This window comes from Tinamus guttatus, unplaced genomic scaffold (assembly GCF_059628265.1).
Source record: "Tinamus guttatus ecotype Peru unplaced genomic scaffold, ASM5962826v1 Tinamus_guttatus_pri_ptg000240l, whole genome shotgun sequence".
NCBI lineage: Eukaryota > Metazoa > Chordata > Aves > Tinamiformes > Tinamidae > Tinamus > Tinamus guttatus.
This window is the reverse complement of record NW_028288774.1, coordinates 1,471,557-1,491,620: the sequence shown is the minus strand read 5'-3', so window position 1 is coordinate 1,491,620 and position 20,064 is coordinate 1,471,557. Positions and strand designations below refer to the sequence as shown.

The 20,064-nt window shown below is 44.1% G+C and overlaps 2 protein-coding genes across 2 annotated transcripts in view; both read left to right on the top strand.

The window, feature by feature from the left end:
- Positions 1 to 1,313: 1,313 nt before the first annotated feature.
- On the top strand, positions 1,314 to 13,972 carry API5 (apoptosis inhibitor 5). Its single transcript, XM_088525716.1, has 14 exons — positions 1,314 to 1,415; positions 4,152 to 4,313; positions 5,256 to 5,349; positions 6,218 to 6,283; positions 6,614 to 6,765; positions 6,878 to 7,084; positions 7,595 to 7,699; positions 8,378 to 8,467; positions 8,929 to 9,110; positions 9,319 to 9,412; positions 10,805 to 10,861; positions 11,612 to 11,688; positions 12,034 to 12,170; positions 12,858 to 13,972. The coding sequence occupies exons 1-14, from the start codon at positions 1,347 to 1,349 to the stop codon at positions 12,935 to 12,937; spliced, it is 1,572 nt and encodes a 523-aa protein (XP_088381842.1). The 5' UTR covers positions 1,314 to 1,346; the 3' UTR covers positions 12,938 to 13,972.
- A 1,099-nt stretch (positions 13,973 to 15,071) lies between these two features.
- The window catches only part of TTC17 (tetratricopeptide repeat domain 17), a gene marked incomplete at its 5' end in the record, with an annotated part of 50,625 nt that continues 45,632 nt past the window's right edge, over positions 15,072 to 20,064 (top strand). Inside the window, 2 exon segments of the mRNA XM_088525929.1 lie at positions 15,072 to 15,148; positions 15,150 to 15,366. Coding sequence (XP_088382055.1) covers positions 15,072 to 15,148; positions 15,150 to 15,366 — 294 coding nt within the window.

The window sequence follows — 20,064 nt, the reverse complement described above, 5'->3', positions numbered from 1 at the left end:
AAAAAAAAATGGAGTTAGATGAGTTACGCTCTTGCACATTCCTGCTGTGTGCATTCCACCCTCATCAGCTCTGGAAAGACACCAGCACTTCCCACCCTTCGGAACGCAGGCTTCATCCAACCGGAGAGGATGTGAAGGAAACGCCCAGTGCTTCACCTAGCTCAGCCACAGGCCGGCACGGCAAGGGGAAAATTTCATTTTGCTGCTGCTGCCTCTTGCTGCAGTTCAGAGGGTACTGGTGCCCATCGTGTGCACCCGCCGCGGCCTGCACAGGCATCAGCTGCAGAGACCTGTGTTTCTGTGTGCTGGAAAGTTAGGGGGCTGCTTTTCTCTGAAGTAAAAGATGAAGATTGGGGGAAATCCTTCCCGCACCAGTAATGCAGTGTGCAATACAGGCACTTCCCAAAGTCACTGGTGGCATTCCGTATGTGCAAGTTCAGAGAGAAAAAAGATGTAGAAACAAGAGGCAGTGAGAAAAGAGCAACTGAGGGAAGAGAGAAATGGGTAAGATGAGGAGAAGTAAGGAGAAAAGCAGCAAGGCACAGAGACAGGCATTAAAAGGTACATGACATTACACATTTGTGTAATGGGGGTTCGGCAAACCGCCATCACAGAATCACAGGATGGTTGAGGCTGGAAGGGACCTCTAGAAACCATCTAGTCCAACCCCCTGCTCCAGCAGGGGAGCAGGGACACCTAGAGCACGTGGCACAGGGTGGCATCCAGGTGGGTTTGGAAGATCTCCAGAGAAGGAGACTCCACAGCCTCTCTGGGCAGCCTGTTCCAGGGCTCTGTCACCCTCACAGTAAAGAAGTTCTTCCTCAGAAGGAGATGGAAAAGCCACCAAGCTCTAGGCCTGCAGGATGGGGTCGGGGACACGCAGATGAACCCCACCTGATTTTGAGGTATTCTACTGCCACACAGTTCGGGGGAGTTATGTTAGAAAAAAAAGAAAGAAAGAAAGAAAGAAAGAAAGAAAGAAAGAAAGAAAGAAAGAAAGAAAGAAAGAAAGAAAGAAAAAGGAAAAAGAAAATAAAGACTTTGTTTTTAAACAGGCTGCGGACACAAGCGGGCCGCCGCGAGCGAGAGCGGGCGGAGGCCTCCCTGTGGCGCGGGGCTCTGCGCCGCGCGCGGCCGCGCCAGGCAACGCCGGAACGCGCCGCCATTTCGCGGCGCCCCGGCCGCGCTGCGCAGCCCTCCCGGCCGCGCGGGGGCGCCGCCGGCCGCTCCGCTCCGGCGCGACCGCCTCGCTGGTGCTGACGGCAGCGGCGGCGGCCCCAGGACGGCAGCGGCGGCGGCCCCGGTTGCAGCGGCGGCTCCGGCTCGTGGCCCGGCGCGCGGCCACCATGCCCAGCGTGGAGGAGCTCTACCGCAACTACGGCATCCTGGCGGACGCCACCGAGACGGCGGGCCAGGTGCGGCCTGGCTGCGGCCTGCCGGGCCCCGCAGGCCTCGGCCGCGAGCGGCGCCGCGCGACGCGCCGGGACGGGCCCGGGGCAGCCTCCGGGGCAGCCTCCGGGGCAGCTCCCGGCAGGGCCCAGCGGGCGCTCGCGGGAGAGGGGAGGGTGGTCCCGGGGCGCGGGAGCGGCCCGGGGAGCCGCGGCCCAGAGCGCTCTCGGGAAGCCGGGCGGCTGGGGAGGAGCCTCGCGGCGCTGGTAGGCGGCCGAGGGCCTCCTAAAGCGAAATGGATAACGAAGGAAAGGTAGGTTAGCATAACAGGAGGCTTTTGCCAGTGAAATTATGGCAAGGGACCCCTTGAGCCCTTTCTTAATTATTAGAGGAAAAAAAAATATGTATTTATAGCTAATACGGTGATTAATTAAAGCCAAAGTTTCAGAATTGCATGGGGCTTTCATGTTATTATGGTTATCTTAAAAAAAAAAAAAAGGGGGGGGGCAGTGGAGCCCTGTGTGTGAGAGAATGTACATAAGTAAGAAAATTACTACACCCACTTACCTAGCAAGGGATTTTTGACTAGAAACTTCTATGTGAGGTTATTTCCACAGATCTTTAGGACAACCAGTGATGGTTAAAGAAGTTTGTTTTGTTTTTATTTCAGATCTTTTCATGGGGCTTGTACAAATAAGTACGCTGTAGGTAACCTTTGTGAGAGAAAATACCATTGCACCTACTGCTATGAAAGCATTACCTTGAGGTAGCCAACAAAGGCAACTAAAATTTCTGAGAACTTCTGGTAGAGATGTAGAATAAAACAGGTGGTGTTAGTGTGCCACTGTGCGAATGCATAGTCTGTTATCGTTTTGACAAGTGGTTAGCTCCCATGGGTAGGAATGGTTGCATTAGCTGGAAAAAGGCCTGTGTCGTTGGGCGTGCTGCGTGCGGCTGCGATCCGTAGCAGATGCCCCGTGTGAGCAGCACGAGGGCCCTGGCGCTCCCTGCAGCGCAGGGGCCGCCTCACACACACAGGGCCCCTGCAACCCGTGGGTCTTGCTGGATTCGTCTTCAGTGGACTGATGGGTGCTGTGTTTCACACTGACTGTGTTTCTGATCTCCAAGTGGTCTGTGGCATAACGTTCCATTACTTCACTGACCTTTGGGAAGAAGCATCCCCTTTAAACTTGACCCTTTATAATCTTACTTGATTTCTTAACTTTTGCATTCTTAAAAACTGTGAGTAGTTGCTCTTTATTTGTCAGTTTTATGCCATTTACAATTTACTATCTCTATAATACCCTTAAAAAGGGATCTCTCCTTATAAAAGGAAAGTAAAATTTGGGAGGGGAAAAACAATGGGAACAACTTTGGTTGGCATTAGAGAAATAATTAAAAAGACTAGATGTACTCAGCTTGCAGAAAGAAACATGTCAGATGAAGAAAGAGTGTAGGGTATGGTAAGTCCTCACGTGTAGAAATCACGTGGGAGATTAAATGAGGAGGAAGAAGGTTCAAAATAAAGAGAAAGGAGTGCTTTTCTTGGGGGTGTTGATCAGCTGAAAAGCAATTGTTTTGATTTCTTGGACTATTTTTCTTCCCAGTTCAGTTGAGAATCTGGCCACGTTAAGTAATCACCAACTTGGTGTAGGGATTGTATAAGCAACACTGGTACTGAGTGTTTAACACGGCTTGCTTCGGGGGGGATTAATACAGACTTATTTCAAAAGTTTGTATCTCTTTTCACTGTGGATGTGCTTCTTGTGGGGCAGGGGTGATGATACTCATGGCTCTGGAAACATTTTCTTTTACAACTTGCAGTAAATTTATGTGCTGTTGAATTTACTGTCCAAGGCAGGATGTGTGAGGAAAACAAATTATGCAAGATTCTGCTTTATGGTAGCGTCTTTATAAGGCTACCTTTTATTTCTCAAAACACAGAGCTAACCCCAGCAAACCCCTTGTGTTTATTCTTAAGTTGTGGTGCTGCGGGCACAAAATCAGAAATGCCTGTGTGATTCTAGCTGGAGCTAGAGGTTCATGTTCTGTCCCTGAAGTGTTTATTTCTGTATTTCGTCTGGAGAGGAATTTCTTTCATCCAGTCTCTTAACACGTCGCTTAAGAACTCTTTACCTCAGTACCAAGTCAACTGCTTGAATAGCTGCCAAAGATGCTTTACAGCAATGTAGGTTAAAAAGCTCTCATGATCCACTGCAGTGGCACAGCCCTTGGGACAGGTAACCTCTGCTCAAGAGGCAGCCAGAAGACAGAAACTCCTCCGGAAAACTGCCTCAGTTCAGTGAAGGTGGTTGTGTAGCTTTCAGCACTAGGGCTGAGTCTAATTGCAGGGAGTGCACAAAAGCTGCTAGCCTTAGGGCTGACTTTTTGAACAAATAGAGGAAACCAAATAACAGTGCAAACAGTCAGTCGAGGCAAATATTGCTAAATTTGTGAGGTTATATTGGGTAAAGAGAGAATTTCACTTCTTGGTATAAAGCTTATGTAATGTAGTTCACTTAAATAGGTGGTAATGCCATGCTTAAGTAAATGCGTGTGTGCCATTTGTGAACTTTTCACCGAATGTGAGATTAGAGAATGGAGAGACTGCCTGCTGACTGTGTCATCCTCATGTTTGAATATTTTTACAGTTACTTCATTCCATTGGTAACCAGTAATATATGGGAGAGAAAAAAATCCTCCTTTTGGTATAGGAATACTCCACTATATTTTGTTTATGTTGTTTATCCTTTCTCTTGTAGCATAAGGATGCTTACCAGGCCATCTTGGATGGTGTGAAAGGAGGTGCCAAGGAGAAGAGACTTGCAGCCCAGTTTATTCCTAAATTCTTCAAGCATTTTCCTGAGTTGGCTGACTCTGCTATCAATGCCCAGTTGGACCTCTGTGAGGATGAAGATGTTTCTGTAAGGATGAGGCTAGAATCTTGTAGTAGCAAGTTGATATGTTGGTTTATATATTTTCCCCGTTCTTGTAAAATATATCTTTCGGGAAGGGAGAGGAGAGTTGGTCTGTGTAAGACCTGAAAGACCAAAGAGTGTGTAGTTATATTCCTGAAATAGAAAATTCTGCTGTGAGATGGTACGGGAAGATAAATCAGTTTTCGTTTGTCTTTTCACTTCCCTTATTGATCAAAGGAATAGCTCTCTAGCAAGGAGCTTAGATGCAGATTCTTAGAATATCTATTGCATTTTTCCTTTCAAAGGGCTTTATGGGAATTGATTCTAATAAAACCTGCTGGAAGGCAAGAAAATTTCATTTGCGCTTGAGAACTGTGAGGATTTGCTTCTGCATATATTGTTGCTGCAGAAGTCTTGAGATGCTTCGTGCGGCTGCCTCTGTTCTGAAGGAATCTGTACCCCTGGTGGTCAGATTTTGATGATTTGCAGAAGTTATTCAAAGGGTTTTGGCAAGGCTAGGAGCAAAACTTAGAGTTTATTTCTGCCGTGTGCACTCCTGTAAAATTATTTTTTGTGTTAGCAAATAAGACACCAATAATACGTTACATCACTTTTTGTTTATTATTTGGGATGATGGTGATCAAGTAATGGATTTTGTGAATGGATGTGTCATTTGAATTCACTTTCCTCCAGTACTGCTTAGTTCTAAGACAAAAACAGTTTTTTTCTACACGAATACATCATAGTACTCCCATAGCAAATATAACATTTGACTTGCCATTAATGTTTGACAGTTGAATATCAATTTACAAGTATGATGCTTTTATTTAAAAAAAAATCTCAGATTTCAGTGATTTTTCTGTCAAACTTTGTGTAGCAGCTGAACTGCCTTATTTTTTTTATCATTATTTTTGAGTTTTCTTCTCTCAACAATGACAATTTTGACAGATCCGACGCCAAGCAATCAAGGAATTGCCGCAGTTTGCCACTGGGGACAATCTTCCTCGAGTAGCAGACATACTGACCCAGCTCCTACAGTCAGGTAGGTGGTGTTGGTCGTTCCTCTGCTCATCTGCTTGTGGCACACCTGAAAATATATGTGATGGTGGGATCTGTTGTATGAGAGAAACTGTTCTGTAAAAAGTTTTCTTTCTTCAGTTTGTATCAGAAAAGTTTGTCCAGTGTTATTTGTGTCCTGCTTTAAAAAGGTATGTGGCTGCTTGTCTTGGATGGTTGCTAATTATCCTAATATAAACTGGAAAACCTCACAATTTTTCATTTTGCCTTCTCTGAAAGTGTCTTTAGAGAAAAAAACGTCAACAAAAGCGCTCTAGTTACAGCCTGTTGCTGATTGCCTTCTGAGCAAGAGCTACCGGGTTTTATAATCTTGGTGCTCTGGAACTTTAAAAAAAAATCTAAAAGCGTTTTTTGATACAGTGTATTTTTTTGTTCAAAATATTTAATATAGGTCTCCATTTAGGTCAAGAGGAAAAAAACTTGTTTCCCCCATCTATAAATATTGTGTATCCACTTATGTTTTAAAAAAATCACTTATTTTACCTTCATTTAATAAAGGTCAGCTTGTCTACTCAACTGCTCCTTAAAATGTCTTAACTACCGAGTTAGAATTTTCCTTGCATCAATCTGCAAAGTTCAAGCTTTTACAAGGGGAAGGAAAGAAGGAGGAAGGATGGCTTTGATTCCTCCAGCTATCATAATCATGACTTGCTACTTCCTTTGTCTAATAGTCATTAAAAATGAGAGTTGTGTTGCTGTTTATAGTTAAATGCCAAGAATAGAATCCTCATTTTATGATCTTAGACTTCTTTGTTTTTCTGTGCTTATGCTTGCATGTCAAGGATATAAGAGGGGTTTTTTCTTTTTTTTTTTTTTTTTTTTCCTTTCCACAGATGATTCTGCAGAATTCAATTTGGTGAACAATGCTTTGCTCAGCATATTTAAAATGGATGCTAAAGGTAAAGGACCAACTTTTCTCTAAATGTCTTTTATTAATATTTCCCGGGGCCTAGTGAGAGGAGAACCGAGCCTGAAATTACATCATCTTAGTACAGTGTGGAAGTTGGAGACAGTTTTGTGTTCAGGACAATCCAGTTCAATAACTGTGGATCTACATTTATACAGACCAATAAAAGAATGCTACATGAAAGTTGTGTTCTTAAAAACTGCCATATTAATGTGCTTAAGTATGTCATGGAGTTTTACAGTGTGAAATTTCTCTTTTACATAGATAGTTTAGCTCCTCAGTTTTAGAATAATTTGTGTTAACTGACTTATTCTCCATTCAGGGACTTTGGGAGGCTTATTCAGTCAAATCCTTCAAGGAGAAGATATTGTGAGAGAGAGGGCCATCAAGTTCCTCTCTACAAAACTTAAAACCCTGCCTGAGGAGGTGATGACAAAGGAGGTAGAAGAGTTCATATTAACTGAATCCAAGAAGGTGAGGGTGTATATTTTTTCAGTGTAAATTTTTAATCTTCCTATGAAGTGGGTTTGACTTGGAGGTTTGCAAGGTAGCACGATGAAAATACCATTTCTGGTGTTTTGTTAAGGTCCTGGAGGACGTAACAGGCGAGGAATTCGTTCTATTCATGAAAATATTGTCGGGATTAAAAAGCTTGCAGACAGTGAGTGGGAGGCAGCAGCTGGTGGAACTTGTAGCCGAACAGGCGGACCTGGAGCAAACGTTCAATCCGAGCGATCCGGACTGCGTGGACAGGCTTCTGCAGTGCACGCGGCAGGCGGTGCCGCTCTTCTCGGTAGGTCTTCATCTGCTCTGTGTGAGGAACATGGTGCCAAGTTAATAGCTGCAGCGTCGGCTGGGGGTTCTGGGTGATGATATTGGCACGGCTCACAACAGTGCTTCCCCACCTTTGGCTTTTGGTGTGCTGGAGCATTGGAGGGCATCCACATAGCCTCTAAATACAAAGCAGTTTTGTGTATTCTCTCTTCAACTTTGGGTCTCAAGTGTAAAAGGAATGACAAGATTCTCAAATTACGTTCATGTATGTGGCTTGATTAAACTCAAGTCTTGTGCCAGGCAGCTGCAGCACTTGAGGGCCTGTTTACTGGCAATCCCAGCCAATGTTACAGACTTCCTCTCAGTTTAAGCTACCTAGAAGGGACTCTGCATCGTGGAAGCTGAAGCTAAGTGAAGCATTAAGTATAGCTCTGTGATAGACATTTGTATGGGAAGCAGGGTGGGGTGGGAAAAACATTTAACTCGTTCCAACTCAAAGGAACCTGAGTAATGTGTGGATGTTTTGCAGAAAAATGTTCATTCCACAAAATTTGTTACTTACTTCTGTGAGCATGTGCTGCCAAACCTCAGTTCTTTGACTACGCCGGTGGAGGGTCTTGATATCCAGTTAGAGGTAAGCCAAAATTTTAATGTCCTATAAATTCTAAAAACATGCATCTTGGAGACAAGTGTTGTGTTTTTTTTTCATATAGCGAAATAGCTATATGAAGAAAAAATATTTTATCATCTTGAGAGATGACTGAGTGTTATTCTTTAAAGCATATGTCATTTGTCCTTTGGGCTTTTGAGACAAGGATAGAGTAACTAGATCAGTGTAATCATTTGTATATTGCTGTTAATTTTTTTAAGCACCGTGCATTTAGTGAAGTGATTACTGCATGGCTTGTGCTAATTAGTCTCCTAAGGGAGTGGTTTAATGTCTGTGTAATTTTGCTTACATTAATCAATGCAGCTTAAGTTAGATCTTTGTGAATCTCACTTTGAAGATGAGCTGGACTGCAAGAATGGAAGAAAAACCTTTTGTTTGCTTGTTGAATAATGATGCCTGTTCTGTAAGCCTAGAAATAAGTGTTTGTGCTTGAGGATGTAAAGAACAGGCCAGGCATGTTCCTCCTTGCAGGTCTTCCTGGTGTTAGGGTTTGTTGTTGTTGTTGGGTGTTTGTTTTTGGTTTTAGTTGTAATAGTTGACCTCTACTGAAGAAGCCATGATGATGTGATAATCTCTTGATTTGGAAGTTAAGGTTTGTACTTCTCAGTTAACACACAAAAACCCAGCTATCCTTATATGTAGGTTTTGAAGCTTCTTGCTGAAATGAGTTCATTTTGTGGTGATATGGAAAAGCTTGAATCAAACTTGAAGAAGCTGTTTGATAAATTACTGGTAAGACTAATTCAATTTTTATTCTTATAAAACACTTTTTAAAGAAGGCATTTCATCAAATTAAGTGTGTGGGGTTTTTGGTTTGTTTTTGTTTTAACCATTAATCTATTCTCCACTAGAGGGTCCTTTATCCTTTCTTGTTTCAGAAATAGCTTTGTCCAAGATATAAAGGCAAACATTATTTTGCAATTCAAAGCACTTCTTGATATTAAGAGAGACATTAGCTGCAGAATGTTTTTAATACAGTGAACTCAAATGACTTTGTTCTTTTTAGATTTTATAGTCATGAGTGACTCTTGTTGAATAGCATCCAAGGCTGTGTCTCTGTCAGCTTTAAGCAAGTGCATCACTGATTCAGCAGCACTAGTGCAATAAAAAAAACCACCAGCACAAAGACTGGAAGAGAACTGTCAGAATATGTCACAGTGCCTCGTGTATCTGTTTTGCTTTTCCTGCGTTAGGAGTACATGCCACTTCCTCCAGAGGAAGCAGAGAATGGGGAGAATGCTGGCAACGAAGAGCCCAAGTTGCAGTTCAGCTACGTGGAGTGTTTGTTGTACAGCTTCCACCAGCTGGGGCGCAAACTTCCAGACTTCCTCACAGGCAAGCTGAACGCGGAGAAATTGAAAGATTTTAAAATCAGGTAATTCTTTAGGTGCTGGTGTTGTGAAAAGGGCAGGGTGACAGAATTACTATTATTAGGATAGTGCATAAAAACAAGTCAGACTTGTGGAAGAATTGCTTGGAGCATTTTTCTTAAAGGAAAATAAAATTACTAATTCCTTTGCTTATGCTTTTCTTTTTATAGAAATTTGTAAAATGTATTAAGCACTTAATTTTATACTTTTTAGGCTACAGTACTTCGCTCGAGGATTACAGGTATACATTCGACAGCTTCGTCTAGCGCTCCAAGGAAAAACTGGAGAAGCCTTGAAAACGGAGGAGGTAAGTATTTCTCAGGAATTCTGATTTTTCTAACTGAGCCTGCTAAAATAACCAATGAAACACATTAATGGTGTGCCATCTCTTTTAATGGTGCAAGTAGGTTAAGGGGAAAATAATCCTAACGGCTGTTGCCATTTTCCCTTTAAACGTGTTGAAATTGTCAGAGTATTTTAGGTGACCAGTGTGAACTTGGTCACCTCAACCTCAGCCTCACCTCATGTAAAAGTTACTGTTAGGCAGATGTGCAGAATGACAGTAGAATTAGTTGGCATTTTACACTTGTGCACCATAACTTCATAAAGACTTGGTTGTATTTCTCTGCAAATGGGTTTGTGGTTAAGTATTAATATTTGATTGTCATTAGTGCTGAACTCTGTGTTGTTGGGTGCTATCAGGCCTGCAATAAAAGATAACACCACAGATTATTATCCAAAGAAGGTGAGGAAAAAAGGGTTCATAGATTCTGGGGACAGCAGATTGGCCAGGTTCAAGGTCATCAAAAATGCTATAAGAGAAAATGCTATATGGAAGCTCTGTTAAAGCTTTAGTGAACCTGGCTGGTCATGGCTTATCCTCTGTGGTCAGTATGTTTCAGAGCTTTACTCCTGCATTATTTGAAAATACTGCATAGAGATGCAGCTACAGTGTGATGGCAGAAGGACGTGCTTGTTATTCCTGATGTCATAGGGCATCTTTCAGGTTTCCAGCTAGGAAGGTTGTGGTATCAGGTACAGATTTCTTAAACAGTGTTGACCTGCACGTGAAGCAGACTCAGAGCGTTAGCCTCCTGTGCAAGACGTTGTAGTGTTGCCAGACTGCCCCATGCGTTCAGCCTACAAAATAATAAATTCCCCCCGGCAGATGTTCTTCACGCTGATACCATGTTTATGCTCATTGTATCTGTTACCTGTCAGTTGTTACAGACTTGAGTGGGTGTCGAGCTGTGTGTGCTGTGGACACATCACCAGGAGCATCACTGTACATATGCCACCTCCAGAGGAGGGAATGGGAAAAATTATTAGTGTGCCACCATATCTTGCCTGGTGCTGGTCTTGCAATCTAGGAGGGGCTTTTAGTTTCTGATAATTTTGTTAAGATGCTGTGTGCGTGCCCATCTCTTTGGCTTAAATGTGCTGTGTATTATGTTATGAAAAAGAAACTGTAGGTGGGAGGTACAGGGGAGTGTTACAATCAGCTTTTTTTCAGTAGATGTAAAACTTCTAAAAGCCAAAAAACTAATTAAATCTCAGCAGTGCAGACATCTTTCACTGTTGCCACAACAATTTGCTAGGGAGAGCAATCAGTATAATATTGTGACTTCATCAAATGCAGTTGATGTAATTTAGGCTACCAGAAGAGCTGGCATTCAGGGTTGTTTCTTCTCTTTTACAGAACAAGATTAAAGTGGTTGCCTTGAAAATAACCAATAACATTAATGTTTTAATCAAGGTAAGTCTCAGTGTAGTGAAGGAGTGTAAATCCATGCATTAGGGTAATCTGAGGAGAAAATGGGAATGAAAAGATGTGAACTAAGCTGTAAGCTGTTGATTGCTGCTGTAGCAGCTGCTGCTAGGAAGGGGTGTTGAAGGCCCTTTCCAGCAGCAGCAGTTGCCCAGCCTTCTACCTTCAGTGCCAGCAGGAAATGTTGCAGAAGGGTCCATGGATTAAGGATGAGCCTTGTCCCCTTCTCATTGCCCGTGTAGGCATAGGAAGGGTAAGTAAGAGATTGAAGGAAGGATAAAGGAAGGAGGAGGCAAAGTAAGCTGCTCACTGTGTAGGCCCTTTCTCTCCATAGGGTGAAGAGACTACCATGCAGAGCCCTTAAACCACCCTGATTCCTTTTAACAGCCTTCCTGGGAGTCTGCTGACTTCCTCAGCTGGCCTCTCTTCCCTCGCTTTCCATCTCCCCTTCACTAAAAGATGTTCTATGTGCCTAAGTGAGGGGGGGGGGGGCGGGAAGTGTGTCATTTTAGAATGAGAGGCTATTCTGTTAATATATATATCTCTCATTTTTCCAGGTAAAGTATATGAACTAGGTTACCTGCTGCCTTCCTATCCCTCTGCCATCAGGCTTAAAAAGTATGGGGTTTAAAGTTGTTTTAAGATAACTGTTATTCTGGAAACTTCGTAGTTAAATTTTGAGGTATAATTGACATGGATTTAATCATAGAATGAACTGTCTGATTTTATCTCTTGTAGGATCTCTTCCACATTCCTCCTTCCTATAAAAGTACAGTTACACTGTCCTGGAAACCTGTACAGAAGGCAGATGCAGGGTAAGAGTTTTCTATAAAACAAACTAAAAAAGAACAAAAAACCCCACCCATCTTTCAAAACACTCTGCAAAATTGAGATCCCAAACTGTGCATGTATATATAATATACACAGCACATGAGTTTCACAGGCAAAAGTAACACCTCTCCTGATAGGAGTTAAGGCTGTGGAGTCATATTCTTGCTTTGGAGATTCAGTATATTAATTTACCTGGAGAATAGTTTGCTTTTCCTCTTCAAGGCATCTTTATTAGCTGCTGCTAGCTTATAACTGTTATTATTTGAGGCTGAACTACTATACTTGTCACTGCAGGGGTGAAATTATCTCTCTCTGTTTTCTTCTCCCAGGCAAAAAAGAACAACTGAAGATACAACCTCAAGTTCACCCCCGAAGAAATCTCCAGCAGGACCAAAACGGGATGCCAGGCAAATATATAACCCTCCCAGTGGAAAATACAGTAGCAACCTGGGTAGTTTTTCCTATGGTAAGTCAGGCTGTTTGGGAAAGTTTTGTTTGGTGACAAATGGGAAAAAAGTAAATAAGCAAATTAAGCAGCCTTATTATCAGGTTCTCCAAAGATCGAAGATTTCTAGTGTCTTCCAGTGTGATTGGATTTCTCCTTAATGGAAGGAAACGAAAAACTTCCTAGAGCACACAGATAATTCGGGAGATATCCAGCTAAGCATAGGATCCTTAATTTGGATACAGTGAAATACTAGTCTAGAAGAAAAACCTTAGGTATGCCTGGGATAACTTAATGGTTAGGATAGATAGGGTGGCAGAGTTGTGGTTTTCTATCACTTGAAAATTAATTAGGAGCAGTTTAAACAAGCATGTCAGGATTGAGGTAAGCACGGTCTATTGTGTTATCAGACAGAAGGATGATTTTCAACTCTGACATAATACATTAGCCCAGATACAGTTTTAAAGTAATGGGGCTGTTGTGTGTGATAGTATTTGGGAAGACTAAGCTTAGATTAGAGACCTTGATTTTCCTGACCAACAGGTCCATGGGGTCTCTTGGTCATTAAAACCTAAGTGAGAGTTTTCTAATGGTAAGTAAGGAGTATCGCCCTCAGAGGTTTAAGTTGGCCATCAGTACAGTTACAGTGAATCAGTTTTAATCTGTATGCAGCATAAAGTCTATAAATGTCTTGGCTTTTGTTTTCAGAGCAAAGAGGTGGTTTCCGAGGTGGACGAGGAAGAGGCTGGGGAGGACGTGGCAATCGTAGCAGAGGAAGAATCTACTGAACAGACCGTGACATTTTCTGTGGGCTTGAGCGGCTGACATGAAAGTCCTGCTCAGCAAAGGATTGCCTGGAGGATCGCTCCCTTCGTGGACTGCCTTCCACTAAGACTGACTTAAATGTTCTTTATACCTTTGTATGTATGATCTACTTTTCTAACGGACTACAACTTGTCCATAGTGAAACTACGATTGTATTTTTGGATGCTTACAGTCAGCAGTTTTGGGTTCTTATTTTTGAAGTGTCTTCAGGATTTATTCAAAATTGGAAAACAGCGTAGATGTTTTATCAACAGCTGCATCTTGACAGTTTGCATATTAAACTAAAAATCAGCTACTGCATAGCAGAAACTATGTAATTGAGTTTATGTATTAAATAATGGACAGGAAAGGCATGATTGCAGAGATACATGTCAGATAAGCTTAGCAGCTGAAGTAATCCTTTCCTCATCTGTAACCATATTTTGCAATATGTGGAGAAGAGTATCGCTGTTAAATTAGCTTTTATTTACTTTTTATAAAGAAATTGACGGAGGCAAATGCTGGATTTCTACAGTTTGCAACGAGTGGAATTTTTTTTTGCTTGTAGCATGAAGCAGTCCTTTTACTTAGAGATGTGGAGATTGTGGTGTTTTTTGTTTTGCACATCTTACTCTTCTCCGTGCATTGTAATGCAAAAGTGATGTTTTGCAAATGCGTTTTTAATGTTTAATATGAATATGTGCATATACTTAGGCCGTGAAATTTAAGTAAATGAACAGGAAAAACATGACAATAAATGACTAGAAATATTCTAGGAATGGGAAAAGACTGATGCAGTGATTAAGCTTCATAAACCGGAGCTGGACCATAGCAGTACCTGGCTCTTTCCTGTGTATTGCAGATTTCTGAGTTTGTTGGCACTAGAGGCTTTTTTTTTTAACAAATACAATTGCATTTAAAAATATATAAATAAAACTGTATTTTGGGTAACATTGAAAAAATCCCACTATGTAGTTTAATTCAGGTGAAAAATTAAAGATTCCATGCTATTTCTTTCTTCATAGCAAATTGGGATTCGTATTTACTGGTATACACCCAGAAAATACAATGTAAGAGCACAATGCTTTTTTTTTTAATATGTGTTCTTGCTACTTAGAATTCTTACTTCTCAGGTCATTGAACATTGTAAAGAGTTAACTGATAGAAGTGGGGGCAAAGGAAAACAATTTTAATAAGTGTTCCAGGGCACGCTCATGTAAAATAAAATAGCTTACACTTTAGAGGATGGAAGATTTTTCTTTTCCTTCTTTTTTTCTTCTCCAGCCATTCAATACCCACACACACAGACAAACACCTGAGAGTGCTGTTTCCCTAGCTATTTTCCTTGTGTTTGTGAAGAATAGCTTATGACTCTGAGCTTGGTGTCTTCGCTAGCACTCTGGTATCTGCCAGAGTGCCAGAAGGACTGAATACCAAAACTCTGTCAAAGTTGGCTAAGTTGTTGGCTCTACTCTAAAGCTCAGTTTTTGCTGAACTCTGGAGCAATAGGCAAAACTGGGACATTTCAGGGCCTCTGAGCTGACTCTGTATTTCTGGTAACAAGCCAGCTGCCCTAGTCAAATTTGCCATCGAAACCAACAAACTCAAAAAATGTTTTTCAGGTACAAACTGATGTGATCAAAATACCACCCTGGAACTACGTCCTAGATGGGTAATAAACTTAGGTCAGAAAAATGGGCCTTTAGCACTTGTGGCTCTACTTCGTGTTTTGAGACATTTTTAAAATTTAATCTTAAAGCCCAACTGTAGCTCCATTTAGATGAAGAACTAGCTACTGGTGGCTTTTCTCCCTGGCTTTTGAGCGAGTTTGGTTAGGAGACTCCTGTTCTTCACAAGTGATGTGCAAAGAACTCGAGGCCTCACAAGTACCTAGGGTTGTTTTTTCCCCCCGCTTCCAAACTTAGTTTCAATGCAGTGCGTTCTTGTGGAGACACCTGTTTGCCAGCTTGTTGAATTGTACATGTTCCCTTTCCCTTTTGGAATAAATTCATTTTGTAACTTTGCCCGGCTCGTTGTTTCGCGGCTCCTCCCGGCGTTTCGTGGAGGTTGGTGCCCCGGTTTAGGGGCTCGCTGACCCGCCCGCCGGGAGGCGTCGCTCCCCGCCAACGGCCGCCGCCAACGGGCCGCCCCGCCCCGCCCAGAATGGCTGCCCTTCCGCTTCCGGGGGGCGCGGGAAGCCGGGCTGGGGAAGATGGCGGTAGCAGGAGCGTCCGGGCGGGGCGGGCCGGGGCCGGGGCCGTTACCGGCGCTGGGGCCGGGGCCGCTGTCGCGGCGGCCGTGCGCGCCCTGGCGCTGGGCCCTGGGCCTGTGCTCGCTGCTGGCCCTGGGCCCACGTCCCGCCGCCGCGACCACGCACTGGGTGGTCACGGAGGACGGCAAGATCCAGCAGCAGGTGAGTGAGGGCGGCCGCGCCACCCCGCTCGCCCCTGGCGTCAACGGCCGCGGCTAACGGCCCACCGTGGCCGTGGTAGCCGGGCAGCGCGTTTGCGGTTTCCGCCGCCCCCTTTGGTTTGTTTGGTTGGTTTTGCTTTATTTGTGCCCCTTCCGTGGTGTGTGAGCCCGCAGCCGGGGGAAGGTGACGCGGGGCGAGGCGAGCCCCGCCGCGTTACGGGTGTCGAGTGCTGTGCCCGGCCCTTAGGGCCGCTCTCGTTCGGGACCCGGCGCTCCCGGGCTAGCTAAGGGCAAACTAATGAGGGAAGCGTGTCCAGGGCCCCCTCTCCCCACCCGGAGTGGTGCAGGAGGGGTGAGAGCCCATGAACAGCATCCTGCTTTATGTATCATCACATCTGCGTGAACGGCCAGTTTTTGCATGAAAAGCAGCTGTGACTCGAAAATATGTTTTCTAATTAGCTAAAATGGCTTGAAAATCCGATGAGCAAAAAGGAGCTCTCGCTATAAGCAGCGACTTTTCATGGTGTGGGTTGGCTGGTGTGCGGGCCGGCGCATCTGCGGCACGCTGGTTACATACCCTTCCAGTGAGGGTATTCCTGTCTCTCCCGTGTTGAGCTGTCAGACTCTAGTTAAGGTGATAAAATGATGCCTATGGAGCAAGTTAGCTTCCTTTTTCCCAGGTAGTCAAAGGGAATTGATCAGTTCCCTGCTTGGAAACTGACCCAAGTTCTGAACTCACTGTTAGCTGCTGTATGAAGAGCCAGGGTCACCTTTGAGATGGGGATATGAGGCTGCTTTATGAAGTGCTGTTAATTGCCCAGAGTCTTTTTCGTACTAGGATCTGTTTCAGCACCTATTCTTCTTTCTGTGGCTTTTGAGAATTTGGTGCCTAAAGCTGTGACTGTTGCCCAGTATGTTTCCTACAGAGCACCTTCAAATTTTGTTTTTTTTTTTTCACTTACTGGAAATCTGGGGAGTGAGAAGAGTGTTTTCCAGAATTAATTTTAGCACTGTTTTAAATCCCAAAGCGTGGATGTTTTTTAGTTTGTTTGGTGGTTGTTAACTCTTACAGTCACAGCAGATAACCTCTGTTGTCCAGCAAAAGAAAGAATTATCATCTGTTTGTTAGTAATGGGGTGATTAGCAATTGTGAACCATTAAACTAATAACAAAACAATGTCTCAAAGTATTTGAACTGTCCTTCTCTTGATAGCAAGACATAATTACTTACTGGCAGAACATACACCAAAAATTTTCTTGCAGAGTATCCCTTTGCCTTATTTTTTTTCCCCCATATTTTCATGAAGTTGCTATTTATCACAAAGGCTTCTTGTTTGGTTGTTCTTTCCAGATGCTTTAGCTCTGTGCACCCCCAGTGGAGCTTTCCTCTGCATTCATCTTGCAAGCCCTGTGGCTGGGCAGCTTTCAGTACTTGTGTGCATAGTCCGGCCTTTCCGCTTCTCTCAGAGCGTTGCCTGTCACCTTAACAGTTTCTTTGCTGGTTATAATTAATCTACTGCAGTTTCGTGGAACAACTGTTGTTTGGTCGGTTCTTTTTTTTCTCCCACAGTATTTCAGACTCCTCTTTCAAACTTTAAAATAACAATCCATTGCCCTAGTTGCTGTTGCTTCAGTAGCAGCCCAGGTTTGAATTCTGGTGCTACAGCCTGCCTTGCTGCAAGGGCTCGCGCTGCCGACTCATCCCTAACTCCTCCTCTGCCGGAAGCCCTGGACCCTTTTCTGCAAAGCTGTTTCCTGTCCCTCAAGCTCCAACCTTGCTGCTGCACGGGGTTATTCCATCCCAGATGCTGGGTTTTGCGCTTGCTTTGATCTTAATGAGGTTCCTGCCTGTGCGTTTCTTCAGGGTGTCCCGAGCAGCAGCCTGACCCTCCAGCTTGTGCACCTCTTCCCCCAGGCTGCAGGGGACACTAAGCTTGCGTGGGCTCTCCCCGCTGTTGGGTAGACCATTAACAAGTACATTAGCAGTACTTGTTTAATGATCAGTATTGATCCCTGAGGGACACTGACTGACCTTGTGCTGCTGATCACAACCCTTCCGGCCCAGCAGCCTCGAGCGGAAGTGGCTGACACTACCTGCTGACTAAGAGCGGTGTATTAAGTAGCACTCATTTAATTTTAGCAATATTAGCCTTTGCCTAAGAAGGAGATTGCCCCTGTTTTATAGAAGGAAGGATTTAATCTTTACTTGGACTACCACTGCATATTTGAAAGAAGCCCAGGTGATTAAGATGTGGGCAAAGCTTAAGTGATAGTGAGAGCCAGACATTCCCTGTGCTAAATGAGTCACTGACTGTGAATGCTCAGATGAGCATCAGTGACAAGTGACTTCCTTCAAGTTGAAGTTTACTACTGTAAATTATATTCCTTGTTTCCAAAGTGTGCTGTGAATCAGGAGCTGAAAGCAGCAGTGATAGACCCTGACCTCTATACCAAGTGCAACAGCCTGAGTTTGTTTCCGAGAAGCAGAGGAGTTTGTGTCTTGCACTAACAAGTCCACTGCTTGGTCCTTAGGGTGCACCACACGTAAGCCTCTAGCCTGAGACTGCACTCATGGGAGATGGATTTGCCCGTGGCATGAGACAGCAGTTCCCTGACTAGCGTTTCAGCTGGAGCTCCTGCTGCTGTAACACCCTGACAGAGGTAGCAAAGCTGAGGCAAACCTAACAATTTTAAGTATATCACCAAGATCTCATCCAGGTAAAGGGAGTGCTTGCTAAGTAGGTCCTGCTGCTCCAGTTTCTAGTGAGCATTTCTGAATGATGAAGCAAATTAATTCCCACCTGTGCATGTAGCATTTCATTGTCGCAGTAACAAGAAAGCTGTCAAGCTTTGTCTATCTTGGTGGCTGTTTCCAGGTCAAATTTATCACTCTGTGAATCAGTTAATGTATCTTCTTTTGTTTTCCATGCACCTTCAAATGTGACTTCCTGCACTGCCAGGGTCAGAGTGGTTGTGTCTCTCCGAGGAGATTATATCTGCTCAGTGCATGTTTAAAAACATCTTTATTTGACCAGCCCTGCTATAAAGGTCAGACTGATTTACCACTGGTCCTGATTTACCATTGTCCTTGTGTGGTAGTAAGGGAACTAACTACTCTACCCAAGTGCCAATGCCCTTCAAGAGAAGGGAAAGCTGGGGAGAAGTGGGTGATGAACAAGTGACACAGGCTATATACAACACAGTGAGCACATTCAGTGGTCACTTATGGCTTTACCAGTGAGGACCAGCTCCTGTAATGTAGCAGAGGGATCTGACTTGCCAGAGCTTCTGAAGGTGACACGTTGGAACTTGATGGAGACAGCTGAAGCCAGGCAAGCAGGGAAGAGTCTGGAGGTTGCCATGTGCATGCCGGGCTACTGGAAGTGCTGAAGAAGCGACTTCCGAGAACCTAAGCTGAAAGAAGTGAAGAAACTCCTGGCCAGATGACTAAAGAAGGACTGAGGAAGTGTTGCCAGGAGCAGAGAGGCTCTGGCAAGGGATCTGCATTGGCAAGAAGTTTTGTTTCTTGTGTGCTGTTTGTTTTGAAATCTGGTGGAGATGATCTGGAAAAGCATGCAAGAGCAAGGCTTCTACCCTGCTGGGCTCGGGGGACTAGCTGCTGAACAGCAGTGGCCTCTGAGTTTCATGCAGAAGAGCGTGGTATTTAGTCCCTGCTTGGTACAAGTAAAGAAAAGAAACATGACGTGGCAGTTGTTGGTTTGGTCGAGGTTTTAAGCGCGAGTGTGCTCCGAGCTGCAACAAGGCGAGGCGAGGTGATTCACAGGTGCCCTCAGAGCTAAGTAAAGCATTACTGGTGCCTCGAATCTGGCTGCACGTCGGGGTGAGGGTGAAAACATGGTGCATGTACTTGGACTAGAGAAAAACCTGGGCTCTGAGATCAAGTGTGTAGAAAATTTACTGCAGCCAAAGGAAGAATCTGTTGCATGTCCAAACCAAGGAAAGACCTTACTGAAATGGCTAGCGTAGTGTGTCTTCCCAAGACAACCTTCCATAAAGGTGTTTCTAGTTGAATGTGTGCAAGCAGGCCGGAGGTTGGTATGAATCTAGGGCTGCTTACTAGAAGTCACTTGACCTCAGGATGAGAAGCTGAGCAGGAAGTTTTTGAAGCATTGGTCAGTGTCCTGGCTCATCTGCTGAGAGACAGCAGTTGGTTTTATTTCAGAGCTTCTCTCCTGGTCATGGAAGACTGTGGGGTTGTGCCCTTTCTTTAGAACAAAAAATAATAAAACATCTTCAAGTTTTCTGCATTTCCATGAGCACATCCAACAAGCTTGAACCTGACTCTTGTTGTATCCCTGAGTGCCAGAGACGCTTGCATCACCATCCCGGTTGGATGCTTCTGACTGAGAACTGTTCTCAAGTGCTTTGGCTGTTTTCAGCCAAAGGCTGTGGAAAGATTTGTCAGAGGCAGAGCAGGAAGGGAGCAGATCTCAGGCACCATTGGAGAGTGACTGTTCTCATGCCACTGTCTACCAGATGAGCCCATGCCAAAGTCTGACTGCTAACAACAAATCCCTAATAGCAACATGGTCTGTTTATGCCAAACCCCAACAGTATGCACTGGGATGGTTACGTTTGTAAATCCAGAAGGTGCCAGCCCTGGTCCTTGCTCTTTCTAGGCACGGGCTGTTCCTTACTCTGGCTTCTGGTGTGGGTCCATGTGGTTTTGTCCTGTGGG

What these genes read in the sequence shown, in the direction of transcription:
- API5 (XM_088525716.1), top strand. Translation starts at nt 1,347, where the DNA reads ATGCCCAGCGTGGAGGAGCTCTACCGCAACTACGGCATCCTGGCGGAC. An exon ending in AGCTGTTTGATAAATTACTG is followed by an intron (nt 8,468 to 8,928) that starts GTAAGACTAATT and finishes TTCCTGCGTTAG; the next exon opens with GAGTACATGCCACTTCCTCC. An exon ending in AAGCCTTGAAAACGGAGGAG is followed by an intron (nt 9,413 to 10,804) that starts GTAAGTATTTCT and finishes TCTCTTTTACAG; the next exon opens with AACAAGATTAAAGTGGTTGC.